This window comes from Argentina silus, assembly GCF_951799395.1.
Source record: "Argentina silus genome assembly, chromosome: 15".
Lineage (NCBI taxonomy): Eukaryota > Metazoa > Chordata > Actinopteri > Argentiniformes > Argentinidae > Argentina > Argentina silus.
The window spans coordinates 3,319,063-3,331,688 of NC_139669.1; the positions used below are offsets into that span (position 1 = coordinate 3,319,063).

At 43.5% G+C, this 12,626-nt stretch overlaps 1 protein-coding gene across 1 annotated transcript; it reads left to right on the forward strand.

The window, feature by feature from the left end:
- Positions 1-696: 696 nt before the first annotated feature.
- On the forward strand, positions 697-11,919 carry bod1l1 (biorientation of chromosomes in cell division 1-like 1). Its single transcript, XM_083686194.1, has 29 exons — positions 697-907; positions 1,186-1,310; positions 1,419-1,609; positions 1,835-2,389; positions 2,549-2,698; positions 2,892-3,049; positions 3,259-3,355; positions 3,503-3,632; positions 3,736-3,769; positions 3,944-5,894; positions 6,021-6,073; positions 6,169-6,259; positions 6,407-6,526; positions 6,617-6,660; positions 6,768-6,893; positions 7,119-7,194; positions 7,348-7,406; positions 7,496-7,580; positions 7,804-7,856; positions 7,942-8,016; positions 8,136-8,211; positions 8,365-8,633; positions 8,752-8,884; positions 8,988-9,040; positions 9,337-9,415; positions 9,533-9,597; positions 9,698-9,939; positions 10,494-10,568; positions 10,674-11,919. Exons 1-29 carry the CDS (start codon positions 791-793, stop codon positions 10,798-10,800), a joined length of 5,409 nt encoding a protein of 1,802 aa, XP_083542320.1. The 5' UTR covers positions 697-790; the 3' UTR covers positions 10,801-11,919.
- The last annotated feature ends 707 nt before the right edge of the window (positions 11,920-12,626 follow it).

Sequence of the window (12,626 nt, forward strand, 5' to 3'; positions counted from 1 at the left end):
GAGATGTCTTACCTACCGGTCTGGATCGTTGTGGTGCCTGGCTATCAGTTACTTGTCACTAAATAATTATCGCAAACATTGACATTTCCTGCCAACAGTGCAGGGTGTATCGAAGTTTCATACTGGGATAATCGATCGACTCATCCGGTTATAAATTGAGCTCATTATTATTTTATAGGAACAACAGTCTTACATTTTACTGTTGCATTATATCATGTTACCATTGATACCATATACACTCACCGGCCACTTTATTAGGTACACCTTGCTATTACAGATGATGCATATTGTATACAAATAAAAGTGGATACAAATGCAAGAAGAGAAATTTGTAAACATTGCCATCTACTGCCCGTACCGACATTTTCATGTACCGAAACAACGACGTGTGGGGTCTTGAGTAAAAGTCTATGGTGGGGACATTTGCACCGAGTTGACCATACTGAAATGTAATATCACTACTGTTTGACATAAATCAGAATAACGGGGGGAGAAAAGAATGATTGTTAACTTGCATTCGAACTTTTACAGAATATAGTATGTCTATAATATAGTATGTCTGGAACTTTTGTTGTGCCTATTGTGTCAGCTGCTGTTTCTGCCGACAGAGGTCGCCAATCTAAAGAGCGTTAGTATTTTCATTCCGGTTGTATATTGTTCAACTTCCGGATCAAATGAGTCCTTCCAAATCAAAATATTAGCAACACCGATAACTTTGGGTGTTACTTATCAGGTGATTCTGACATTTATTTATTTGATTATCCTTTTCAAAACTGAGTTATTGTTACAGATGGCTGGTTTACCACCCGGAGACCCACAGTTGGTCTCCATGATCGTCAATCATCTGAAAACTCAAGGTCTTTTCGACCAGTTCAGAAGGGACTGTCTGGCAGACGTGGATACAAAGGTAACGCTAGCTGTCTGATGGAAGCAACGGTAACGAGGAGGCGGACCGAAAAGTAGTAAACATGATTATGTGCGAATTATCAGCTCGCTAGCTAACTAACAGTTACATTTCAGCTTTCAGAGATGACTAGCCCATTTGTCAGCTTGGCCCACAAGTACCTGTATTGTGCATCACACAGTCTGTGATAAGCCTGTTGATAAACAGACTATATTGGTGCATTAGCTAGAACAGTATGATTTTCCATGTGTTCACTGTGCATTTCAAATTTGTATTTATAGCCTGCTTACTTGAATTTAAGACAACGAGTGGACAACTTTGTGTCCAATCACCTCTCCAACCACACATGGAGTCCGCACTTGAACAAGAATCAACTAAGAAACAACATCAGACAGCTGGTGCTACAGTAAGTGGTTTGTGAGCATTCATGGCCCGACCAAAGCTTTCATAATACATTTGCTAGGCTGCTTTAGTGCATCCAAATGTGTGAAAATAAACTCTTATTCTGTGGCAGGTCTGGCATGCTGGAGCAGGGAGTTGACAGGATAGTTGCTCAGGTGGTGGATCCCAAAATCAACCATACCTTCAGGCCACAGGTAGAGAGGGTTGTCCGTCAATTCCTGTCACCCGGCAGCTATGTAGAGGAACCTCCTCTCCCACCTCCTCAAGTGGAGGAGAAACCAGAACACAATCTACCTGTGCAAGGTAAATAGACTTTGACACAAATAGCTGTGATTTAAACAAAAAAAAGTCTATGTCTGTACCTGTTCCTGTCTCCATTCCTCAGGGGATACAGGGAAGGTTGATCTATTTCATTATTTTTTTGTGGGTATTTTATATAGGCCAATCTCAAAGATATACAGTACCAGTCAAAAGTTTGGACACACCACATTTGAGATGATGATGATGATGATGTTGTTGTCTTCCAAGCTTCCACATCTGTCCCAGCAACCACCATGGCCAGTGATGCAATGTCCATCCTGGACACCATCACCACCCTCAACCAGGAGGCCAGCTCCCGTGCCAGCTCCAGTGGAGAGAAAGGCCGCAAGGGGGGCTCCGAGAGGGACCAAGTGTGGGAGGAGCCAATGAATGAGGCAGAGGGAGGAGAACAGGACATGAGTCTGGCAGAGGAGGGAGAAGAAGACCAGGAAAGAAAGGAGGAGGAGGAGGAGGAGGAAGAAGAAGAAGGAGGAAAGCTTGTGTCAGAGGTCCAGGCCATGGAGGTGAAAACAGAGGAGGTACAGGAGCAGCTGGACTCTCAAAAGGAGGGGATGGCAGAGGAGGTGAAGGCAGAGGAGGAGGTGGAGATTGGGACTCAGGAGGAGGAAGAAGAGGGCAAAGTAGAGGAAGGTAAAGACAAGGCTGGCAGCACTACTACAGGAAAGCCCAAAGAGGAGGCTCAAACCCGGGATGCTGATCCACTGAAGTCCCCTAGTGAGAAACACCACATCAAACAGAAAGCCAGAGATAGGTTAAAAGAAGGTAAGATGCCTTGTCTTCATTGGATGGATGTTTGTTTGTTTGTTTATTACGATTAAGTCTTCAACAAATATATAATAATGCTTAGGGATTGACTTATTGTGCACCAAATAATATTGTTATTGTGTTTTTTTATTTTTATTATTATTATTTTTTAATCAGAGTATTCCCTGGAAGACTCTGACCTTGACGGCTTGAGTGACATCACTGTGAGCTCCGTCCATACCAGTGACCTGTCGTCATTCGAGGAGGAGAGTGATGATGAGCAGCCACCATCAGACACTTCAGAGGACGGAGAGCTTTCATCAGACGGTCTGTTTGTGTTTATTTTTAAAGACTCATATTTTTTGTGGAGTCAATTTATTCAAAACATTTGGACCTAAGATTAGTGTTTCAAAACAATTCAAAATCTCAAGTTGAAATGTAACATATGAGAATGCAATATTGAAGCTTTCTTGTCATTAATAAAAATAAATAAATAAATAATGTCCTCTATGATCTGAAGGTGAGCCAGTGGAGAAAAAGGAGACTAGTACAGACCAAGAGGATGACAAAGACCGCAAGCCCCGTCGACAGGCTTACGTACACAAACCCTTCCTCTACTCTCGTTACTATAGCGACTCTGACGATGAGGTCACTGTGGAGCAGCGGCGACGGTCCGCGGTGAGTGACACCCTCAGTCTGGTTTTGATGGAAAGTAAATACCTTTATGTCTGCCTTGGATGAATTTGGGGATCAAATATGTGGCTGAATACAATCTCTCTCTCTCTCTCTCTCGCTCTGTCTCTCGCTCTCTCTTTCTCTCTCTCTCTCTCTCTCTCTCTCTCTCTCTCTCTCTCTCTCTCTCTCTTCTATATTCTCTATTCTCTCAGGCCAAGGATAAGGAGGAGAGGCTGCTGAAACGACAGCAGAACAGGGAGCGCATGGAGGAGAAGCGTAGACAGAAAGCAGCTCAACAGGAAGAACAGGGTATATTAAGAACGTTAATAAGATGCATATATTATTATTGTGTTTTCCCCCTTGGAACCTGTAAATTTGATTTATATTTCTGATGTTGTTGTATTGAGTTGAAAGTATAGATTAGATGGTTTCAGTCTGTGATAACTCCCTGTACAGATAAGAGGAAGCAGGAGACAGCATCCCCCGGCCTGGAAGCACAGGACCCCAGGGCCAAGGAGGCTCGCAAGGAGAAGAAGGTTCTAGAGAAGAAAATGGCCCTCAATAGGAAGAGGAAGCGGGACTCAAGGTGTGTGTTTGTGTGTAATGGTGTAGACCTTTGGATGACTGTATTTGTTACTTAATGGCACCACATATGTTCTCAAGTGAATAAAGTAATTTTCATCCTTTAGGAAAGAGGGAGATATTTCAAGCAAGAAGAAAGAAGTAAGTGTCTTTAATATCATGTTAGAGCGTGTGATTTTAACATGGTTTTAGTTTATTGTGAATTAATAACACCTTGATATACGTGATGTTTTTTTTTTTATAGTGAAATGAGACCTATTTTTGAATAACAATGGTATCTCGTGATGATATATCTTTCTTGTATCCATCAAATAGGAAGGAAAAGCGGTCTCCTCGAAGAGCTTGCAACCAAAGTCCATCAGAAAGGTCTCTGAGTCTGCTTCATCAGACGAGAGGCGCAGGAGGAAGAGTGGCAGCGTCTCAGAAGACTCTAGCGAACCCAGAAAACTGACAGACAAAAGCCAGACACACTCCTTCATCCTGGACTTGGAGCAAGGATCCGAAGAGTCGCTCAAGCAGCGACCCGCTGGGAAGTTTGATCGGCTGTCCCGCAAGGAGCTGCACTCCAAAGAGCGTAAAGAGAAGGAGCGCAGTCTGTCGGACGAGCGTGCCAAGCACAAGCAGAAGCCGGAGAAGAGAGCCAAGGGTGAAGCCCACCCAGATGAGCCTCAGCAAAAGGAAGGGGGTCATGTTAAGGTTTCCTCGGACGACAAAGGGGACAGGAAGACTAAGGTCAAAGGTGATAAGAAAGTGTCAGTGACTGCCAGGGAGGGTAGGGCGTCTGTGTCAGAGGATGTTCCTGATGAGGGGGCTCACAGAGATGCCACAACCAAGAAAGGTAAGGTTCCGTCTGTTGATACCACCAAAGCCGAGAAGGACAGGGAGAAAGATAAGGAAAAATTCAGGGAGAAGGAAAAAGAAAGGGAGAAGGTAAAAGAGAAAGAAAGAGAAAGGGAAAAGACCAAAGGAGAGAAGATTGCCTCCAATAAGAACGACCCTAAGCAGTTGCTCCTCCCAGATTCCACTGGTTCTTCTGAGGAGAGGTCTGACATGGAGCCTGGAGCTGAGAGCATGAAGAAGAAGGAGAAACACCCCAAAGAAGCACTGAAGAGGCCTAAGAGTCACACAGACGACAAACACACAGAGAAACCCAAGTCCAAGTCCGACAGCAAGGATGGCGAGAAAGAAAGACCTAAAGCAGAGCAAGGTGAGAAGCCGGCCAAGTCCAGCACTGAAACAGACAAAGATCCCAGAAAGTCCAGGGAGATGGAGCATGGAGCTAAGGGGAAAGTCCCGGAAAAGTCCCGTTCAAAATCAAGGGAGGACCTCAAAGTCCAGTCCTCATCGAAGACTGATAAGAAAGGTCAAAGTTTGGATGTTAAAAGTAAAGGAGGAGTATCTGTCAGCAGACCTGACGCATCAAAGGAAAGAAAAAGAGAGGGAAGCATAAAGGAACACAAGAGGGCGTCACAGGAAAACCCACCAGAGAAGGCGGACGGTAAGAATGCCAAGAAAACAGCTGAGAAGAAGGCCAAAGTTCCAGAGAAGAAAGGAGGAGTGACCCAAGATGAGAGGAAAGGTCATAAAGGAGATGACAGGTCTGAGAAGTCCTCACGGTCATCTTCCATCTCCTCACCTCCGCCTGAGATGGCAGAGCCTGTTAAGAAACACCCTGCTCTACCCAAGGACACAAGCACAGACTCTGACCTAACTGCTGCCACTGTCACTCCCTCGGTCTCCGATGACACCTACGACGCTTTAAGTGACATCACCCCTGAACCGGAGGACGATGATGCTGAGGCGAGGCTCGGTGAGGTGGAACCACCACGGCCCCCGCTAACGGACGCGGATGCTCTTCTGACTCTGATGGACGTCTGTGCCTCGGTAGACGCTAGGCTTGGCCAAGGCGGTGACATCGCTGGGGCTACGCATGGAGATGACGGAGAGGAAGCGGGAGGACTTCCCTGCCCAGAGCTTTCCTTCCATGATGCGGATGTCAAGATGAAAGAAGCAGCTCTAACCCTACTCTCCATGGACCCTGACAAAGTATCTCCTAGCTTAATCACGACAGACACACAGGTGGTTACGGATGTGCCAATATCTGCCCCGCAGATGACGGACACCCCCACACCTGGAGAAAAAGAGCGGGAAGGTCCTGTGCATGTTCAGGAAGTGGCTGAGGGTGACCTCACAACTGCTGAATCGTCATCAGTGACATCCCAGGAAAGGGATGAGCCAAAAGTGGATGAACAGTCACTTATTCAAGGTAATGTGGCTCTGTCTGTCCTAATTTTAATTGTATTGTTCATAATATCAGAGGGTGTTGAAGCATATCTCAAGTGCTTATTGTTAGTTAAAAGTTACAAATAAGCAACTCTCTCTCTCTCTGCAGATGTTTCGGACACTGAGGTGTCAAAGGTAACAATCGTTGAAGTGGTACCACGGGTGAGAATGGCTTTTAGATGTTTATTTTCTATTTCTCTTAAAAATTAATTTGAATTAAAAAAATTACTCTGAGATTTGTGTTCTCTTTCACACAGGAGGATAAAGCTACTCTGGACTTAACGGTGGAGAAAACAGGCCAAGCTGATGTTGCTTGTGTTGAGTCGGTACCAGCATTGGACAAACAAGGTATGAGATTTGTATGGTATTTCTACATTCTCATCAAACCCCTCATCAAGACGTCAGAGTACAAGTCCAAAGTTCTGGACATTATGGCTTTCCTTGGTTTTCGAGGTCCAGTTCTCTTACCTCCCCTCTTTGCTGTTGCTACCCCAGGTGACGTTGTGTCTGAAACCAAGGTGGCTAAAGAGAATGCTGGAAGCATAGATGAGTCTGAAACTACCTCTGCTGATACACTCAACATCCAAGAAGTAGCCGACATACCCAGTAAAGAAGGTACTGCATGGTATCACAAACATGTTGTATGTAATTAATAAATGTATGATTTGTTTCGTAGTTGTTTTACATATCTCTGTCTTTGCATAGATGAGGCCCAGGCTGGTTCCACAGAAACAGAGAAAGACGCAAACGTGAGTTGTTTTTTAATCATTTTGTTACATGGAAGTCTCAACCATTGACGTTGTTTCAGTGAAAACACTTGACTGTTACTTTACTGTTACTGTTGTTTGAATAACAGGTGGATGGCACAACGGAGATGATTCCCATGGAAATGGAGGAGAGTCAGGTCAATATCTCTCCTTCTATCACCCTCTCAGAGAAAGACCAGAATGAACCACAAGAGGAAAAGGCAGACCCACAGTCTGTAAGTACTCGGTAATGGTAATGTCGCACATAATTTTGCATGTTTAGCTTAAACTCAAATTAAATCAAACTTTATTTAAGTAGCACATTTCATACACAGATGTAATACAATGCACTTTACAGAAAGAATAGATAAAAACAGAGGGAGGGGAGAGAGAAACAAAACACAAGCTTGGCCTTTTCTTGTCATATGAACTAAACTGTTCACTGTGTATTTCGGGTGAAGTCTGATGCACCTGAGCAGCCAGAGGCGGTCAGAGAGACCAGAAGAGGGCGCCAGTCCAAACTGGTCAAACAAACCAGTGAGTCTCCATCTCCATCTATTCTCATCCACAGGTGTCTGTGAAATTTGTTGTATTTTTCTCTAACTGAACGGTCCTTTCTCCTTTCTGCCTGTAGGTATGTTTTGTGTTATTTATTTTTGGAACTTTGTTGATTGGGACTGTGTGTTGCAGGTACTGCATCCAAGTCAGACGGACAGGAAGACGAGAAGGGATCTGACCTGTCCGAAAAGGTAACCCTCTCATTTGCCCTTCATGTTTCTTTATCTTTTATTATATGAAAAATACATGAATCTCTTTTGACACCTTGTCTGGTGTTCAGGAGGACAAGAGGGAAGAGGGAAGGGTGACCCGCAAAGGCCGTCCAAGGCTGTCCAATCAGAAAGCTACCACGGCCAAGGACTCTGGTACGTTTGTTTGTTTGCATTCTATCAAAACGTAGACAAATACATTGAGACACACTGAAGAGAATCATGTTGTCCCTAAGAGCGAGTGAAAGTAATGACCTCTTTTCATTATTCAATTCAAAGATTCACAGCTTCTCAGATCTGGATGGTGGATAGCTCCATTCTGTGAAGTACTGTCTTTTTTTACATGTTTGTTTACATGTTTTTCTCTCCAAATTATCAGGTAAGGATCTGAACGAAAAGGACAGTAGAGAGCAGCAGTCCAAACAGTCTGAGGTGAGAACTTTCTCAAGTTAACCATGCCTATACGGACACATTGCAACCCCGTATTGCCCTTGCTCAAATGTTTCTTCTATTATAGGACACTGATGAAAAGGCACCGCGCAGGGGCCGATCTTCTAAAACCACAGCTGAGGAGGAGGAACAGCTTAAAGAGGTCAACATTTAATATTGAGTGTTTCATTCCCTTGTTGTCTGTGTGTGTCATAAGGTGAACAGTGATTTGTTTCGGTCAGTTCTGGCTTTGTTTTAAGCATGTGGTATGACTCTGAACAGCCTGAGAAAGCAGTGGAGACTCCGGCCCGCCGAGGCAGGCGTTCTGGTGCCCAAGCCAAAGAACCCTCCATATCAAGTAAGATGATAAACTAAACACTGTCAGTGTCAGGCCTATTTAATACTTCCTAAATCCCAAAGTTGTATATGTGATCAGATACGTGATGTTTCTGTTTTTTCTGATGTGTACGTCATTCATCAGGGACACAACTGATATGATTTTATTGCACAGGTAAAAAGAAGAAGAAAGAAGATGAGGGGGAGGAGGATGAAGAGAAGAAAGAAGAGATGGATGAAAAGAAGAAAGAAGCGACAGATGAAGTGAAGAAGGATGAAAAGGACACAGAAAATTACAAAGAGGAGGATGCGGAAAAGAAGGATGAGGAGAAGGATGAACAGAAGAAGGATGAAGAAAAGACAGATGAAGTGAAGGAAGATGAGGTAAAGAAAGATGAAGAGAAACCAGAGGACACCTCAGAGGAAAAGCCAGAGGAGAAAGAGGTCCGTTCGACAGATGTGATCAGTTTGATCTTAGTGTTATACACATTCAATCACATACAATACAAAGAGCTAAGCAACACAAAGCATCCATTGTGTTATGTCCTCCCAAACTTTTCAGAAAGAGGTGGTGGAGGAGAAGGGTGAACCCAAGAGAGGTGGTCGCCGTGGCAGAGTAGGTAAACCTCCCACCCCAAAACCAGAGACCAGCCAAGATGCAGAGAGCTCTGAGTCCAAGGAGACCTCTGATGCTCGTGAGTCCTTAATCACACACAAAATGTATTTTAATTCATAATGACAGTTACTGCTGCATTAATGTTCTTGCTTTTGTTTTAATCAACTGTCTCGTTCTTTCAGGCAAACCTGCAGTGAAGAGGAAGAGGTCTGAGGAAATCGAAGAATCGGGGGAGGTGAGACCTAACTATAAAGTTCTGCTCCATGGTCTGGTTCCATTTAGCCCACTAGCCCCACATCCTTACTCTCCCTGTGTTTGCAGATCTTAAAGGACTGGATAGGTCAAAGCTATATAATGGGTGCTCCATGTAGCCTATTGGAGGGCTAGGTGGAGCCAACACCATATTGCTTACACCTATCCAGACCTCTCAGATCTGTGGAAATGAATGGGTACGGGCAATGACAATGGACTAGTGTGTTCAGTTGAACTGTGGAGGTCTGTGTATGAATGTGTGGTTTGATTGCGTTGCAGGAGTCCCAGCCAGAGGAGATCGAGAGCCAGGACAGTGGCCTGAAGGAGCAGGGGGATAAACGACCTCGAGAGGACAGTGGTAAGCATACACACACACACACACACACACTTTTCACTTCATTTACCCATGCCCTGCTCTCTTCTCATCTCTTTCTCCCTCTCTCTTTCTCCCTCTCTCTTTCTCCCTCTCTTCCAGTGACCCAGTCTGAAGAGCAGGAGGAAGGGAAAGAAGAGGGCTCCAGTGAGAACAGAACAGACCAGGTATGTAGACACCTGTACTGATTCAAACCACTTTGAGCACTTCAAAAATAAACTGCAAAACAAAATACCATCTGAACTGATTATGTTGTCCTTCTCCTAGGGTGAGGAGGACACAGAGGCACCTCAGAAGAAGCCTGCTCGGAGGGGCAGGCCCTCGAAGGGAGCAGCAGCAGCAGCAGCAGCAGCAGCAGCAGCAGCGACAGCAGCGACTCCGGAGGACCCAGGCGCAGAAAAGACAGGCGAGAAAGAGAGCGAGCAGAAAGAAGGGGAAGAGGAACAAGAGGATGAGGGGACCAAGACCAGAACTACTACGAGGGCTGTAACTCGACTTGAGGCTGAGAGGTATAAACATAACGTTGTTTGGTTACATGTACAGTACCAGTCAAACGTCTGGACACACCTTGCCAAGAGTGTGCAAAGCTGTCATCAAAGCAAAAGGTGGCTACTTTGAGGAATCTAAAATATAAAACATACTCTGGTTTGTTTAACACTTTTTTGTTTACTACATAATTCCATATGTGTTCCTTCATAGTTTTGATGTCTTCAATGTTAATCTACATTAATATCTACAATCTACATTTATCATGTAGAAAATGATAAAAAATAAAGAAAAACCATTGAATGAGAAGGTGTGTCCAAACTTTTGACTGGTACTGTAGTTCTACATTAGTTACATGTAATTCTACATTAGTTTGTAGTTCTACATTAGTTACATTAGTTCATCATGTAGAGAATGATTGACTTTTCACATTTCACATTTCCATGATGAAAGGTCAGAACAAACAATACAGGGACCATAGTCTCTGTACCATATTGTCTCCTGTATAAGTTAGGTGGCTCTTCCACATGAGAAAGCTATTTCCTGAAAGCTGCTTTGCTTTTGTGTCATTCCCCAGGAAGAAACCAAGTAAGCCATCCACCCGGGCTTTGAGTAAACTCAGCGGTAAAGAGGAGAGCACTACAAACACACGGTAAGTTAATGTGTAAGTACATCTATTGGAAATACAAACTGAGCATTACCTCAGTATGACATCCTGTCACACATACTGACTTGTGCCCGTCATTTTCCTCTATAGAGGGACGAGGGGACAGGCTGTAGCGGCAGCAAAGGCAGGACGTAAACGTGAAGCAAGCCCCCCAGCAGTGCGCACTAGAGGGGGGCAGAAATCTGAGGAGCCCCCTTCCAAAAGAACCAAGCGATGAACAAAATAGGGGGGGTACCTGACAAGACACAGCAATGGACTGCTTTACTCCAAGCCCTGGTTTTAGAACATTCATCAGATTCCCTTTTTGATATATAATTTTAGTTGTAAATGACATCATTTGTTTTGCAAAATATCACATGAAGGGAACTTACTTTAATTTACTCATTGAGCAGATATAAAAAAAAACTAAAAAAACTATTCAATCTTTTGTATGGGTGAGATAAGACAACTGTGTAAGAGTTGGTGTTTGAACAAGTTTGGCAATCATCCAAGGCGGTCGCCCAAAAAGATACCCAACCTGGAGTTAGCTCATGGAGCTATTTTCACGGTGTTGCAGCGACTGTATTTAAGCTCAGTTTCTGTACACTATTATAGACATTCCTATGATAGCGGGACCTAAAGCTCTGTAAGGATTTGTGGGCAAGTCCCCCAAAATACCTTGAACATGATGCCCATATGTTTTAGATCTGGCCCTGTTATTTCATCTTTTAGTCAATGATGCCTCAAGAACTAGAGTGTTAGTGATCAATCAGAGGTCTTATGTACGGAGTCTCGATGACTTGAATTCTGGGGCTGCGTGGGTGGAACATTCTTTGTCACAGATAACTGCTAACTGCTAACTTCTTTGTCACAGATAACTTTGGCTAATGACTTACTGTCATACAGTTACATGCATTTCCTTCAGTTTGGCACCACACTCGTGTGTTTTTGTATTTCTTCGATCTGTGAAATAATAGTCACAATGAAGATAGCATTAATGTTTTATAGGAAGCATCAACTGTTTTAGTGTCAAGTACTTTTACCATTTGTCACTGTCTACTTGTTACTGTCGACTTGAACATGGAAATATTCATTCTATGAATGTAAAGGTGTTTACCCTTTCCCCCTGTGTTTTTATGCTTTTTATTTCATTTTTTTACTACATGTAGATTTGCTTGTGTTCGTCACTGCTTATCGTATTGATGGAATTCTATTTTTGTTTATCTTTTGTAAAATATGCCTTGTTGTCAGTATTGAAGAGAATAAATGACCTCTTGGATGGTCAACAACAACAAAAACAATTGCTGTATTACTTTTTAAATGAGTGTTTCAGTTATTGAGTCATTTCAGTCATTCAGTCATGAGTTTCACTCAGATTTTATGAACGTGGTAGAATGTGTCAGGCAATCGTCACAAATTGCATGGCGACAGATCACTTTCTAAATAAACATGGCACTTAAACCTTAAACACTTCATGCTCGTGTTTGTGCGTACCATCAAGCTGAAACAGTTTTAACAAATTCTCGCTGCATCATAAAACCTACTGTAGCAGACCGTTAGTGAAGTGCTAAATCCGTGTTGTATTGCTGAACACCTGTTGAGGGGAGGAGGTGTGTATATCTGTCTTTGGGTAGAACCTCCAGATGAGATGGTAAATAAGTAGCATTGTAGACGGAGGCTATAAAAACACGTTTCATTTTAGTATCTCCCAGCTGTTATTCTTCAGCCTTGTCTGAATGGATCTGCTGTCTGTGGTGTGTAAATAGCAGAGGCCTCAGCCAATGAGGTGAGGGGAGAAGAGGAGAGGACATTCCTGCTTACTAATGGGGGATAAAACTGACAAGCTAAGAATGAAATATGCCTCGATCGTTAACACATTACAAGGATTTAAATAATCACTGCACCTGAGCTCACGGAATCCAAAAGCATTGAAAGGGGGTATATAAGGGTTTTTTAGGGGACTGGATGGAGTTTTCCGACCATTCCTGCGGAATGCTAAATCCGATTCCTTAAGGTGTTCATAGGTATTTCCTGGTGCAGGAATCCAATCCCTAAATATTAGCC

What these genes read in the sequence shown, in the direction of transcription:
- bod1l1 (XM_083686194.1), top strand. Translation starts at nt 791, where the DNA reads ATGGCTGGTTTACCACCCGGAGACCCACAGTTGGTCTCCATGATCGTC. An exon ending in AGCAGCGGCGACGGTCCGCG is followed by an intron (nt 3,050 to 3,258) that starts GTGAGTGACACC and finishes CTATTCTCTCAG; the next exon opens with GCCAAGGATAAGGAGGAGAG. An exon ending in TCGTTGAAGTGGTACCACGG is followed by an intron (nt 6,074 to 6,168) that starts GTGAGAATGGCT and finishes TCTTTCACACAG; the next exon opens with GAGGATAAAGCTACTCTGGA.